The sequence below is a fragment of the Plutella xylostella genome, chromosome 23, assembly GCF_932276165.1.
Source record: "Plutella xylostella chromosome 23, ilPluXylo3.1, whole genome shotgun sequence".
Classification (NCBI taxonomy): Eukaryota; Metazoa; Arthropoda; class Insecta; order Lepidoptera; family Plutellidae; genus Plutella; species Plutella xylostella.
This window is the reverse complement of record NC_064003.1, coordinates 3,449,300-3,465,936: the sequence shown is the minus strand read 5'-3', so window position 1 is coordinate 3,465,936 and position 16,637 is coordinate 3,449,300. Positions and strand designations below refer to the sequence as shown.

Here is a 16,637-nt window from a genome sequence, read left to right as displayed (position 1 = left end):
TGCAAGTCCTGAGCTAATTAAATTACCTACCTAAACCTAGGTACTCAATTCAATCTAGGGTGGGAGACAATAAAACTTCAACTTGGGAACACAACATATGAGTTTATTTCTTGTGTGAACAAAGGCACTAAATCGGGTGAAAAATCCCCCTCAAGCTTTTGAAACTGTTCTACAATGTTATAAATAAATCTTTCGAGGTCCACTACTGTAACAATTTTATATAAGCAATTTCTATATACATCACAATGCATTGTCAAGCAATCTACGCTACCTTTATATAAATCGCAAACCATGTTTAAAATGTCCATTGTTTATTGAATTGAATGAATGGTGAATGTCGTGAGAGATTTTATTACATAATTTGTTCGTTGTTTGTGTTTCTTTTTCTAAATTTAAAATTCGTCGTCAGTGAGTACGAATTGTACTGCGCTCCTGTGGGTAAGGATGCGGTCTTTGATGCCCTTGAGCTTGGCGATGTAGTGTTTGTGCACCTTAGTGTTGACTCTCTTGTAGCGCAGCGCTGTTATCATCTTATCAGCCACGTACTCGAGCCAGAGAATGTTGGTGTACGGCTCAAACACCTTCCAATCATTACTGAAACAAGACAAGAATGGTATATTAGTGTGTTGTCGTAATGCGAGGTTATTTACCAGAGAGGAACTTGATAAATATCTGCCTAGTCATAGTTGTCGACTTCCTTTGATGTTATCGTTATCGGTTATCAGCTTATCAATTTGCGTTCAGTTTTCTGAAACTGACTGACTGATGATTTGTTGCAACATATGCAAGTATGAGTCATTCTGCGACACATAAACTAAGCTAGATAATTTCTGAGTAACGCAACCAGACAGCCCAGTATTAAAAAATCATTTTGGTAACAAGATAAAGATCAAATTGCGAATATATTTTAGACGCTATGATTCACTGTGACTTTTAAATGTCGGCCTTCACGTGTCGCCGAACTTTGTAGACGTAAGTAAAGTCACCTACAAAATATTTTGGAGTTTCGGGTAAAAAGTGACTGAACTTGGGCAACGCTCGATATGTTTAGGGCAACGACCGTCTAGTATAAAGTAGAATTTTTTTGCCGAATATAAACTAAATATGAAACGGTAGAACTATATTAAATACATCAAAGAGGAATTCAAACGGACTTGGGTTTGTGTGGCATCTCGTCTGTATTCAAATAAACTAGTCTCTATCCATATTTTTTACGCTCCATAAAGAATATGGATTATAAATTACAACATAAATCTTCACGCAACAATCTGACTATTACATAGTCAGATTTATTCTAGATCTAGACTGCAACTGTATAAATTTTGATATTGTAAAAGTAATGCATATTGATTGAGACCACTTATCAGCAACTTTTTTGTTTACTTGCAATGTACCGTAAACGTTCGTCGAATACACGTCAACTAGAGGGCGTGCCAGATAAGTGTGTATGTCTGAAGATGGTTGCAGGACGAAAACGACGCAATGTTGCTTATCAGTTGCCAAACGCCCCTGTCTGTGCGGATGTAGCCTGACCTAAACACCTAGCTAAAAAGACCCAAACACGTCAAAACTCACCCAGTGTGCTCTCTCATGGAGCGGTACACATCGAACTGCTTGTCCCCGACGGCCGCGAACAGCTCCTCGTCCCGCCCGAGGTCGTTGTACAGCGCCACGCGGTCCCCCGCCACGGGCAGCGCCGCGCGCGACAGCGAGTATAGATGATGTCACGTCGAGATATAAGAGGCCCGTTTGGACAGCTACAAATGTGTGGGATGACAGCTTATGTCGAATCAAAATCATTACAAATCTAAACAATAAGGGTGGGTTGCACCATTTAACTTTAACTATTACAAATGTCAAATCTCTTGACGAGACAGATCAATCTTCAAGAGATTTGACGTCTGTAATAGTTAAAGTTAAATGGTGCAACCCACCCTTAGTAACTATCAATCAAAAGCTATTTTCTTTCGACCGTTAAATAATAAGCCAGATTATGTGTCTTTTATGTATTTCATCAAGTAAATGGCAAATTTGTGTATCTGTCCAAACGGGCCTATTATTTTTCGATGACGGTAGTAAACCAACCACGTCGCCCACTCACCCAGTATCATGTAGCGATAAACATCGATCTGCTACCTCTTATCATCCCGGAATTCCTACGGAAAACCTCGCCAAACCTTGCAGCAAACAAAGTAAGACAAGCACTCACCCAGTGTGCTCTCTCATGGAGCGGTACACATCGAACTGCTTGTCCCCGACGGCCGCGAACAGCTCCTCGTCCCGCCCGAGGTCGTTGTACAGCGCCACGCGGTCCCCCGCCACGGGCAGCGCCGCGCGAGACAGAGAGTAGTCGATGATGGTGGCCGCGACCCCTCGACGTGGCAGGCGGTAGGAACGGCCGCGGAGCACGAATGTTGCGTACTGGGGAAGAGGATGGGTTGATGTAAAAAATATAGATAGATGAATTATTTGTTTGTATTTTTTGCTGTTGTGTGATATCTCTAACCCGCCTGCCAAGCCTGTAGATTATAACCCTTCAGTTTCCTAGCAAGCTCATGTCCTGAACTTATGTTATATGTGTTAAAAGGCGGTCGAATCACTAAAAGCGATTTCTTCCAGAAAATCTTTGAGTTAAGGGGATTGTGATGAAATATGGTAGCAATGTTAGATTCTAGAGCGATGGTAAATACTAGTCCGAGGTTGTGCATATTAAATTATTTATATTGTGTTTGGATTCAGACAATAAAAACAGTCTAATCCAGAAGAAATGGCCTGATAGAGGCTTATACCCAGCAGTGGGCAGATATGGGCTGATAATGATGATGAATCAGGTGATCGAGGTGGTTGCGATCTCGTGAAGCAAGACTTGACTTTAGTTATTACCTTCTGCTCAGTGGGAGCGATCAGCACGTTGCCCCAGTGCAGGTCGCGGTGCTCGAACTGGAACGCCTCCTCGCCTACCGCTAGAGCAAACGCCACCTGAAATGCGTAGGGGAAATGGTTAGGACTTGCGAGAAGAATGCTTTGGAAATGCAGTTGGGTGGGGCAATTAGTGTACTACCACAAAAAACTTTGTTAAACAAGATTGTTTAACAAGTGTTTAAAACTAAATTTAACAGATTTTAGATGCGTTTGACAGCGCTAAACATCTGTTAAATACTGTCTAACTTTTTGTGGTAAGGCCCTTAGGGCAAAACACTAGTTGAACAGTGTTTAAAGTTTTTTGTGGTAGTACAGTTAATGTTTAGAGCTATTATCAGCATAGATAAACTCAATAAAGCAAGTTCCGCCAGTCATATTGATGACGAATCGCGATATAATGACGTTTGTCTATACGATCGATACGGCCGACTAGTACGTGTAGTAGGGGTTTCGCAATTTGCATAAAAGAAAACAGTTGTCGTTTTCTTATGAGTAGAGTTTTCTTTTATACCTACATCATAATTTAAGACTCACAGTGACACAGTTAATAAATCAAAATATATATGAAAAACAAAGAAAATTAACACACACACAAAAAAATTAAAACAGGATAACATCAAAAGCAGCCATATTCGCTCCCATAGAGGATGAGTGAAAATCTAGTCACGGTATGGTCAAAACGTGAACTAAAAATTCACTCATCGTCCAGGAGTGCAAAGTCGTTCATGCTATTTTAGATGCTGAAAAACAAAATCAATTAACAAAACATAAAAACAAAAGGAAAAATGAAACATAACTTTTAAGAAATCTTTTGCGTCCTTGATGAGTCCAACGTATTTGATAAGTCTGTTTATACCCCCTTGATTAAATTAATCGTTGTTATAATATACACATAAAATTGAACTATTAGCCATATAAATGTAAAACAATACGAGTTTTACTATCGACGGAAGTATTTTAACGTGACTAATAAATGGCACGTGCTTAAAGATATCATACTACACGCATTTAACGCATTTAATAAGATTAAGGCGCAATAGTCATGTAATCCTCACTAATCGTCATAATGACTGAGGTAATTAGGTAATCGTTGCCAAAGTAAAAAAAACTCTTAAACCAGGCACGAAAACTTAAATTATAAATCATACCGTAAGCCAACTCTCATTCACTCTACAGCTTGTTTAACAAAGCTCTACAGACTAAAGTCTAGCCGGAAATGAGTTCAAAAGACTAAATAATAATAGTTAAACAAGATAATAATGTTTTATCATTGTCACTTTCTCGTATTTCACAAGCAGTGATTGTCACGAGACTTTCACATACATCATACGATTGTACGTGATCATTATCTTTGGCCATGGCACGGCTGTTGGGTGAGTTTTCTAAAAGATTATGAGCTTCATCAGTGCATGACAATCGTCAACTAAAGGTCATTAAATTAAATAACGTTACATAATAATATAAGTAGGTAAGTAGGTTTTAACAAATGCTAGCCTAGTTAGACAAAGATGAACACAACACTTTAGTTTACCAAAGTCACAAAAAACACAAAAGGAAAACACACAAATAAAAAAAAAGTTACAACAATCAAAACAGTCTATGGTCAACAACTCAACGTCAGTGTTGCCAGCATCAACTCAACAAAAAACTACCAACACCAACCTGCATAAACAACGCATGCGCTTGCTCCGCGTTGGTAAACTGGTAGCTCTCGAGGTCCTGGCCAGCGTTGGCCAGCTCCAGCACCAGGAACTGCTGGTCTGCGGGTAGCACGGCTGGGTTGTCGTTCTCTGAGCCCTTGCACTCGTCGAATAAGTCCCACAGGTCGAGCAGACGGGATGGGTAGCTGCCGTATACGCACCTTACTGCCAACACCTGGAGGGGTGAAATGTTTGTTAGGTTGATAGCTTTAGTTGTGAACAAAAACAGGACAGAATTGTAGAACTTATTCTAAAACGTAGGTAACTAACCTATACGTTCAATAATATTATTAGCTGTGATGAACTGATTAAATAGGGTTCGTTTTACTCTTTGCGAAAAGTTAATTAGTACTTTGTGTATTAATTAAGGCTACTTTTTGGAGAAGAGAGCAAGGCAAGGTCTTCTAAATGCAAGGAAATCCTTCATTCGCTCTTGATACATCATGCCTATCAAATGTATTTTCCAATATGTATAGTGAACACAATAGGTCATTGTTTACGGCCTCCTTTACGGCCAATAAGTAAAAAAGTCAACAAAATAGCTATGATAAGGTTTCTTTCACTTTGCTATTTATTTGACAGACTTATGAATCGTCTGTGGCACGTTATCCACTTGTTGACAAAGCATGATAGGGGGTCCCTTGTGTTATTGACTCGATGATAACCTAATGACCGTTGCCTGCTCCTCGACATTTCTAATTCGCATTTATTCTTGATAAATGTCTGACCCACTTACAATATCTGAACATTCAGACTGAGTCAATAAAATTTATCAGTCCTCGAGATAAAAAAGGAATTCTACAATTGCATTCCAATGTATTCCAAATTATTAGATTGGACTGTTTTGATAATCCAATAAAAGTACTTAACTTGTAGCTGAAAGCGACTTCATAGATTTATGATATCTTCAAATTATGTAGGTATATCAACTGATAACACAAAACTTAAAAACAAGCATAATTTAGTTCTAATTAATGTGTTTCATAACTACCGATCAGCTAATCCGTGAAATTGCTAATGAATTTGAAAGGAATGCGTAAATGGGCATTCAGAATGAGAAATAAACAAAAAATTACAAGTGCATTAAGCATTTTGCAAACATGCGCGATGAGCGAATAACGCCCACACAGAACGTAAATAAATAAGTAAATACTTTATTAAAAACATATACTACTCGTGTTCTTCAGTTAGTCACCTTTTAATGATACTACTTATCAGATTCATGTTTCCACCTATCTATAAATTATGAAATATTGAAGCAAAAATCCTTTCAGAACATCGAGTCATCAATTTCTCAATACAAATAATAATAATATCTCACGTTGAACTGATGAGGATGAATGATAAATCACTGTAATTATCAATAAATTAAAATCACGTGTCGCTATCTCTCATTTCAATAATAACATACAATCTGAATATGGGACGAGCCTGATTTAGTCTCTCGTGTTTGTCAATTAGGCACGAACCCATCTCACGAATATATCACGTGTTGGGGGGTCACTTCAGCTTACGAAAACGTAGTAAGTAAGTTTGTTCGTTTTTTGTAAAGAGAACCTAACTCTAGGGTCCATGACCTCATTAGCGGCAAAGCACTGGCCGAAAACTGTCAAAAGTCACGACACGAATACCATTAAGAAAAATAAGGGACCATAGAGCACGCAGCAAGATGGCGGCAGTAAATTACCTCGTTGAAGCAATCAGTAGCATTCTCTATAGAATGTAGATCCAGTGATGCGATGTCCTTGCCCTCATCTAAGTGATTCTCGATATCTGCTATGGGAGCGCGGAGTGCGCTCAATTCCCTGAACAAAAAAAAAACATAAGTAAACAACGAGCTAGCTTGAATAGATAAATTATTGTCTATGGTCAGTTATATTTGCTTTGCTAATTAATATGCCTGTTGCAAAATCACATAGGAAAGTGAAATGACTCATTTTGCTTTCAATCTTTCTACCGATTTCTTTTGCATCATCAAAATGAAATAACAAAATAATGCCAAGTCATCATATTCAATAAGATATATTTCGTACTATGAGTCACGTAACACGTACAGTTAAACAGTTTCGGGGAAATTATGACTCAATTTCGCAATTTCGTTCGAGACCACTTTCACAGCTTCGCAAAAAAGTTTAAACAATGGTTATGAAACTCGAGTAAACTTTTATTTATTATTGTATGGGTTCCCGTTGTGTCATCTACACTCAAATTTTGTCGAAAATATAAAATTTATCTAGTATTATTGCGTTAGGCGAAGGTAGTATCTTAAATCGAAGTTGCGTATTTATCATTGATGATTACAGTTTGTTTCCCTACGTTGCTTCTACCATCCGATATGTAGCAATCTCATGATCAACACAACATTTACGTCACAAAAGGAAACAATAAGATGTTGATACAAATATTCCTCTATTAAACTTCTGACGTCAGAATGCCTGCCGTCAGCACATCAGTATTGGTCATAACTTCTGTCGACCTTTGCACCGTTTGACCTTGATTCTAAGACACATCTTCAATAATCGTATACGACATTCTGAAGCAATACTGACGCGAACCTTGTCGCATGGCAATGTTTAGCAAATATTGCAATATCAAGTTTTCTCGTGGGTCGGGTGGGAGAAACCAACGCAAAACCGGGTGCCTGGGTTAAATCTGTGACGCAAGAATATTTTAAATTCGTACAGTGCCTAGATGCCTACTCAAAAATAACTATTTATTACTAACGATATAAAAAAAAAACATTTGCTAGTTACAAGGATCAATCTATTCATGATTTTACTTATTACCATTTCATTCATCTTATGTGTGATTGATTATAACCTTGTTACAATTTCGATACGGAATCGTAACGAATTGTTACACGACATGCGAAATACTGAATAAGAAGTAAATCTGCACTGGAGTAAATGTAACGAAATTACTGTTACTGAGAGCAGTAACAATATGAGTTATGTAATCAACCTACTGACCCACTTATGTATTTATGTATTTAATTACTAAATAACTTGGGCGCTACTTTCTTAGGTGTATATTTGTACTATGTATTAACTTTTTAGCTTTTAGGTGTCGATTACTAGAGCTATACTAGGGTGAGTATTGACCAGTCAGATTATATCCCATACCACGGGGAAAGACATCTGACAGAACCCTTATGGCATTCGAATAAGGATAGTTTTGTGATGTCTTTCCCTGTGGAATGGGATATAATGACAGTGGCTAACTGTGCACGATGCACTGGATATTTTTAAGGAAAAGGCAAACATTCTTCACTTGAGAAGTGTCGGCCAATACGGACTTACCTACTACATTCATCATTCATTGTCTATTTCGTTGTTATCATGTGACAACTTCACAATACTGCAGTGACTAAAATAAAATAATGCAGGTCCATGCTTAATACAGTCAGATTTATTATTCATTATACATAAATTCTGGGTAAAACATTGAACAGCCGACATTTCCCAGAAATATCTGTACTGGGAATTGCTTTTGTGTGGTATTTTTATGCATGATCTTCCTTTGTGCTCCAAAACTTATTGAATGCAGCTACTGATATTTTACTCTTTGTGATTTTATCTATAATAGAATGACGCAAAAAAAACTATTTTCTATACTAGGTACAGTTCCCCAAAATTGATAATGCACATAGAAATCTTCGTCATTGTTCGGCAACGGTCGTATTCCCGAGCGTTAGAAAACTATTATGTATTTAGAGTGGTTAAGTGCATTTTCTTCATGAAATTTTAGTAGAATTATGTAATTGGTACTAAAAGAGATAATTGATTTATCAGTAACGAAATTTGATTCGATAATTCATAATATTCCATAATATTAAAATTTGCTTCGAAAATGTTACAGTAGGTACTTTTCAAGTGTCTTACTGAAGTTGATGTAAAGATGGATGAAAGAAGGTTTGAATAACACAAGGTTTATATTATAAGGAGAAATGGATTTCAAACACAGGTTTATATAAAAAATTGAAATCTCAGTTCAAAAGTATTTACAGCACTGATTATTTCACATTAATAAAAATGTTTACATTAAAATCTCAGTTTAAAAGTATTTACAGCGCTGATCATTCACAATAATATTACAATTACAAACTTGGCCTTTTGGGTGTGGCTTTATTGGCAAAGTGAAGTCTATCAATGTGACGCATATTTTATTCTTAAATGTGTCTCATAATATGGCATCGTCAAAAATAATTAAAGTTGAAATTAAATTCACATTTAAAAAAAATAACAAGAACGATGTGTAATTGCAGCTCTTTATAATTCCACAAAAGTAATATTGATCTTGACCTTGAGACCCTTGACTGATCGGTGACAGCCACCGACCGCCCAAATTGTTTTCGATTATGTGCCACATGATATTGACTACTATTTCTTTCGAACAAGGATCAAAATACAAGTGCTTTGTTTAAGGCACTGATTCGGGTGTTTCCGGGAATACGACAGTTTGCGAAGATTTGCATGCGCATTATTAATATGGGAGAACTGTATTTACATTTGATAGTAGCTTTTTCGGCATGGAACAGATGATTAAGGAAGTAACATAGAACATTTTGGCTCACCTCCAAATTCATGCCAGATTGTTTTATTTCAGAAGTAGGTAATTTATAACGGCTACACGAGACACTAAGAAAACCCGGTTTTATGGCGGGCGCCCAAAAACGCATTTAATTAATGGTACTATTTGATAAGCCTGCTTGTAAAATAATGTAGACAGTTCATTGGCTAGGTACAGAGCATATATTTGAGAATATTGTTGTGTTGGCATATGTATTTAGAAAACCATATAACAGATGCAAAAACTCACAGATTGTAATAATTGTACCTCCCTTTTCATCAGATATATTCCCTACTGTTAGGAAAATCATTTTTTAAACCAGAAACAGGGAAACACATAAAACCTTTAGAAAAAAGACCAAAACACACTTACATAGCAATCACAATCTCAGAGATGACCTCGTGGAAGTCCTTCTGATGCTCCCCGTTGACCTTCGTGCTGCCGGCTATCGGGACCACCTTCATAACCCTCGCACGGCCATCGCGAGCTTTCCACAGGTACACCTCGCCATACACACCCTCGCCAATCTTGTGGCAATTCTTTAGTACCCTGCGGAGTGAGTGTGGTTAGAGTATCTGGTTAGGATGTATGTATATGCCTTCAGTGTTTTGTTTAATGCATAGTTTGCTGAAATGTGAGGGGTAAGTTAGAAGAGGAAAGTAATGTTAAGCACTTATAAAACAGTACTGCTATAACTAGATATATTATGTGGTTAATGAATAAAGCTGGTGCAGAGTGGCCAATAGAATCAATGGTTGTACAAAGTTTAAACAAGTTCTATGTAGTGGGATGTTTTTTTTTACATATTGATGTAAATATCTGCAATGCAATTATAATTAAATGCTACGTACAATAATAGGCATATTATTGATTATACTTTGAAGTCAGAGCACCTTATTCATTTGATCCTTCTGATACCTAACTATTGACAGATTAGGTTGACTAATAAAAGATAAACAAAATGAGCTTGTTTCATAGAATCCATGTGTGCAAGTCATTGTTTGATGTTTGGATACAAGACAACAAACGCCTGATAAAATAGAAAGTGATCCACCACAGAAATTCTAATGGCTTAAGGCATCCCCACTCTTGCACATTGCTTACAATGCACTTACATAAGCCAAGTTACAGACTAATGCTGTTGAAAAAAAAACACCACATGATTTTTTCTAAAATTCCTTTTGTGAGTAGCCAGGATGCAAGTAGGTGTAATGAAAGGAGGCGGTGTACTCACGTGTCCGGGTAACATTCATCAAACAGTATCGGCTCTGTCTGGTTGCAGCGACGCAGCACAAACTCGCGAGCGGTCGTGAGGCGCTCCGACTCATGGACGTTCTCAACTATTGTAACCTCGAGTTCCGGACCAGAAATCGAGAGTTTCGATAGTTCGACAACCGTATCATCACAGTCCTCGTGTAGAAATCCTGCAACAGCGAGCGTCATTAGCCGAGGTCGCTCGCATGACACATACGAGGAAGTGGGTACATAGATACAACTTTCCCCATGTGCTGCGTAATCGAGTTACGTGTATTCCAACTTAATTTCTAGATCCCACGTGTAACTTTTACCTGTGTATTGCAGGGAAAGATGCATGCACTTGGCTTGAGACACTTTTTTCTAACAAAGGGCACAGAAGCAAGGCTATTATCCCGTTACTGGAATAATGGCAGCCGAACAGTCAAGTAACGTGAAACGGAAACTTTTCACTAAAATAACGTCACACTACAAGATTTATAGTTTTGTAAAACTTTATTTCTACGTACAGTAGAATATTACGCAATTAAAAACAAAAAATTAAAATTATGAACAAAGACACCGAAACGACAGTGTCTTCCGCGAAGCCGTTTTGCCTCAATGACGGTGTTGCCAGTATGGAGGCAAATTCATAGCTACCCCTCTAAAATATGGCTTGGTAGAATAGTTTTTAATTATGGCAACATCACCTGTAACATACAAGGCCACAATCTCAGAATAATAATTTTATCACGGCTTCGTTACCTCAAGAAACACTCCATAGCTGCAGGGTAGACAGAGATGAATTTCTGTACTCACTTTTCACCACCAAGTGGAGACGAGTGCCAAAAAAAGGTTCATCAATATCATAAAGCTTAAAATATAGTCTTAAATTTTATACAAACCTGAAAGATCATTCAAAACCGACGAAGAGTGATGACTTTGATTAGAACTGTTGGGGTCCTGAAAATAAAAGTTGTATATTATTTATAGTTAACCGACAACACGGATTACGCCGTAATCCAACACAACAATTTTTCAACTTATTTTATGTAAATTGATGTTAGGCAAAATATTTTGGTACAAACCTTTATAATTTTAATAGTTGCCCTATGTGGCTTGGAAACAATACTACTTCTGCAACTTTGAAATGACTCATTATGTAGTGGACCTGAAATGTAAAAACTTGTGTTAGGTATAGAACATACTATTATATAAGTAACATTCCAATCACATAGTCTAAACGAAGAACATGATATTCATGAAATAAAGACAAAAGATACAAACCTAACATTAGAAACACTGAAACTTTTGCCGGCTATTGTCAATTTGTCAGGTATTGATTGATGTCATTTGGATACAGATGACAAACGCGAATTAAATAAATAAAAAATAGTTTTCTGTCATGAACCTCACATACAAACCTCTTTCATTGAACTCAATTTAGTCTGTAAATATTTACCTTTATGTGGCTGCATCTCCATAGTTTCTATAACACTTTGTCTGTATTTTCTTCCCTTTCTATCCAATTCATCATCTTCTAGAACAGAGCCATCACATGTACTCATTGTGGTCATCCTCCTGTAAATACTCAAAGATCTCTCCCATTTCTTCCCAGGTTGCAGGACAATTGCTGGTTCCATCACAGTCTTGTCTAGTTTAGATACATCATGTGATATAGAATGTAGTCCTGATCCAGTTGCTTTATTACTTTGATGAGCGTGTTCAGCTATCCTTGAAGCATTGCGATCAGCTACAGACATTCTAAAGTTTTTAACAAGACTCTTGTATGATTCAGTAACATCATCTCTTGAAAGCACTTCAGATATCAAATCTTCAGTAACACGTTTACCAGGTCGATTTTTGTTAAACAATTTGTGCAGTACAGTTGTGTTTGCTTCATCAGTGCTAGTACTTGTGTTGATATTGTCCGTAGTTTCATCTAGGACTAGTAGTGAAGAATTGTTAACAGCATCATTCCTTCTTCTTTTTGTTACGAAATTCCTTTCTTCTTCTTCGTTACTCTGTGATCCTGATGTCTGTGTAGCTAATTCCTCTATTTCTTCTTTAGATTCGTTCGACTCTTCATTTATAAAACTCTCAGTACCAGTGCTTGATGTTTGAGAGCTGATATTGCTTTCAGTATCTGTATCAGTTGATTCTTCAACCTCTTTAGAACTAGTATCTTTATCTGTGTAAGATATTTCCGCTGAAGAATTATTACTGCTACTACTAGAAGAGTCACTTGTATTTTTATTTCTATGCTTTTCAAAATTTGATAAATTCATTCTCTCTAATACAACCAAGGGTATTTTAGTTTTCGGCTCGCATTTTTCTTCTTCACTGAAACGCTCAAGGCTGTCACATGTGTCATAATGTGATTGGCCATCACTATCTGACTCTATTATAGATTCAGTGGCAACAGTTTTTCGGGTAGTACTAAAAGTCATGAATTTATCTTCATTGCAGCTGTTATCTTCTATGGAAATACTTAATTTATTTTCAGTCTCAATTTCATCTATCTGTTTAGGTATCTCACTTTCAACCATAGTTATATCATTGCTGGAATTTTCTTCACTGTCAAAATAGCTTTTATCTACATCTATTATTTCTTCAGCTTTTAATATTGTATTTGTTGAAAAGCCCAGAAAGGGTTCATCTTCAATACTCATTTGATTGGTATCAATATTACTTGGTGGCAAAAAGTCCTCCTCAAATGTTATGTTCGTAATTTTTACGGATTTGTTAGATTTTACAGAGGTGTTAGACTTATCTGAAGATGAATTACTTGCTTTTGAATCATTTCTTCTTTTAAACAAATTATTTTTAGTACTTGTCTGAAGAACTAAACTCTTTCTTGGTGAAGTATTAATTTCTGTTTCTATTTCATTATCTACTAGAATTATTTCAGGATCTTCTTCATGTTTTAAAGTGTTATTAACAAATCCTAGGAATGGAGTCACATCAGTACTGTACTGTATCAAAGAATCAATGTTATTTTTTACATCTTCTTTTACAGCTTCATCTCTGTCCTCTTTGTGTACAGAATTATTTATAAGACTATTATTTGAGTTTTTCTTTCGTCTGCTAACATTTGAATGACCGCTACTGTTGTTAAACATACTTTTAGAAGTACATTTCAATACTGGAGAGGGCACATGTATATTATTAGAAACCACAAGAGAATCCATTTCATTGCTATCAAATAAGACAACACTCTTGTCTTTTTCATTGCTATCTGTATGATCTGTGTTGTGTGTATTGCTTTCATCTAATTTTCCCATAGAAATTGGTGAGAATTTATAAATAGATTTTCCGCGATATTTTTCCATGAATGGAGTGCTGCAGAGGGGTGAATTCTGATTTGGTATTAGATGTTCTGTAAGTCTATTATTTTCATAATTGTTAGATTTGTAATTTTTCGGTGTGCAAGAATCTGTCATTTTATTTATTATAGACAAGTTTGCTATATGGTTGATAGAGTCGTCCTGATCCTGACAGTAAGGACTGCTTTTCTTAGGTTCTCTTTCAATAACCAATTCATGTTTTCCTATATTTGTTGCATTTTGTGATTTTGTTTCACTACTATTTTCTTTATCAGAATCTGCAAAAATAGAAGGCAAAGTTAAAATAATCACACAGTTTACTAACAAATTACCCCTGTACTATCTACTACTACTCTGCCATAAATAGTGTAAAAGCAGTAGCTTAGACGGTTTTGAGAAAAGCACCGTCAAAGTTTTGTGGCCTCATTCTTCCATATTTTTACTGTGTACCCTATTTACCCAACTGGTTGACATGGTCTAACTTACCAGTAGAATCACTGCTGGAATAGTTGAATGTTTTTATCCTAGTTTTTGTAATCTTCTTTCGACTGTAAGTATTTTTTTCCCTGTAAAGTAAAACATAATGCTTATGAGTTATGACTTTAATTTTATGTTTCTCTATTTTGTATCATTCATTGTACTGATTGCATGACAGTTCCAGAAACAAAATAATTTATTGTGCAAGATTAGAGTGACCTCCAATTTTCATTTTCAGGGAATGAAGCTAACTCTAGGGTCACTGATGGTAAACATAGGTGCTCTAGATTGCAATGCATCAGTAGTTTACAAGTAGGTATAATATCCTTCTCCAACCCTCACTGTTTTATAGGTTTCTTGTTCATACATATAAATTTAACTTACTTGCTTAGTTTGAGTTTGTCAAATAAATCATTTTTATTGGTTTTGATTGTTTCATTTCCGGTGGGTGAAGAGGAATTTAGAAGTTGATCGAATAAATCTTGTCCTCTGTTGACATGTATTGACTTATCTGGAGTCAGATATGAGGATTTGCTTGTATACTCTGGAATACGTTCAACCTCTTTGACAATCCTCCTTACATATTTTCTCTTGCGAACTTTATTAGCAGCACTACTGTACTGGTTCGAGGAACTCATACATGAATGTTCACGTTTAGTTTGCTTAATATTTTGAATATAAAATGCATCGAAAGCTGAACTTTTATCGTCGAGCGAAAATATTACTTCACGAGGATCCAGACCACCCCCTGTATCTTTCTTGGATTTGTAGGTCCTTTGCATACTGGAAATGTTACACTGGAAGTCCGTATACACTGAAATAAACTTTATTTTAGACAATTTCAGATTAAAATATAATAAGCCTACAACCAAATCAAATGTCAACGGACGTAAATATATTTGTTATGACAGGTGACGGTCAGCTCTAGCCATAGATAACCATAGAGTAACTTCTGCAAAATGATCTAGTTAGGTAAAATACTATAAATTAAAACTTAATATTTAAAATATTTAATGATAATGATGAGGTACACAAAAAGTGTCATTTCTTTTTAAGTTTAATAACTAAATACCTAGTTGGAATTTGATACGTTTACGGTAATAATTAAAGTTTATTTAACTTCTAGTTTATTCAAGTTTATCTCATATAAGTATGTAGTAACTTTGCTAACTGGAACACAACATATTTATCTTGACTAATGTTGCCAGTATTATTTTCAAAAAAACTACTATATTTGTTTTTTATTCTTCCGAGTAACAATATTTGTTTTGTAGATGTACCCGTGTAGCGGCAGCTGCAAACGGCGAATTGTCGATCAGAAATAGGTACGGTCATGTGCAGAGAAACCTGACCCTCCTTTCATAGTAACAATGTTTCTGAGAGGGGTCAGCTTTCTCTGCCTTATACTTGGGCGCCACATTTAACGCCTCCTACGCCTAACATGAGTATGCACACTGAGGAATGTGCGGTCATCAGTTAGCATGTGATGTTAAGAAGGTGATCGCACCATACTGACACCTTCTCCACCTACCTAGTTACCTAGGAACTCTGGTACAGATCTACAGACAAATTGACGAATTCGCATTAAACTTACATATAAGTACAGATACCTTTTATACATTCAGATCAGTCTTCTATGTGCTATTAAAACTTACAACCACAATTTATTCGAACCCGGGACCTCAGGAAGTTAAAAGACTTAACTGCTTCTGACACTACACCACCTAGCGGTATATGCGCTGAACTAACGGAGCGTCCTATACTAAATCGCATTTGGTTACCTACCTACTTTTCGCTGATCGATGCTCGTTCGAACGGTGTGGAAAACTCTCACTAGGTCTCTGTTAAGAGGAGAGTATAGCATTTGCTCCTCCATACAAAAAGAGAAAACGTTTTACTACCTCTTAATATTATCCAATCTCCATGATTTTTTTAGTATGTTATTGACACAAGGTACTTATAACTGGGTTTATAGCTTATTTTTTTAAATTTTCTATAGATTCAAACTTATAGGCACTTCAAATAACGTAATTTTCGTGTGTTAAATAAAGCCGTTTGTTGAACAATAACAATGTATTTTTTTAAGCGAAAGCTATAAACCTAGAATATATTATGCTGAAGCGATTGACATCAAAATCAAAGAGTCGGGTTGATATTTAGTTAGTGTAAAACGTTTTCTCCCGAAACCAGAATTTCAACAAGAAAAGAACGTATTGTCGGTCGCGTCGCGTACTACAGTGCATCTTTATCGCACCCGTGCCCGGGGCATTAGAGCACAAGCGATAGCAAATGTTTTCCTAAATACCTATTTCGCTAGAATCGCGAAGGTATACTCTCCTCTTAATATTTAATACTAGTTTTTTTTCCCACGAGCTTCGCTTCGCCCCGGAAATTCCTGGCTAAAAAGTAT

General features: G+C 36.4%; 1 protein-coding gene across 1 annotated transcript; it reads right to left on the bottom strand.

Annotated features, from left to right (window-relative positions):
- Positions 1 to 82: 82 nt before the first annotated feature.
- Positions 83 to 15,087, bottom strand: LOC105383537 (serine-rich adhesin for platelets). The gene is made up of 12 exons (XM_011553605.3): positions 14,612 to 15,087; positions 14,237 to 14,316; positions 11,887 to 14,028; positions 11,513 to 11,595; positions 11,330 to 11,387; positions 10,426 to 10,615; positions 9,564 to 9,740; positions 6,310 to 6,427; positions 4,585 to 4,797; positions 2,884 to 2,979; positions 2,210 to 2,421; positions 83 to 594 (listed from the first exon to the last, which is right to left on the bottom strand). Exons 1-12 carry the CDS (start codon positions 15,007 to 15,009, stop codon positions 393 to 395), a joined length of 3,969 nt encoding a protein of 1,322 aa, XP_011551907.3. The 5' UTR covers positions 15,010 to 15,087; the 3' UTR covers positions 83 to 392.
- Between the last annotated feature and the right edge of the window lie 1,550 nt (positions 15,088 to 16,637).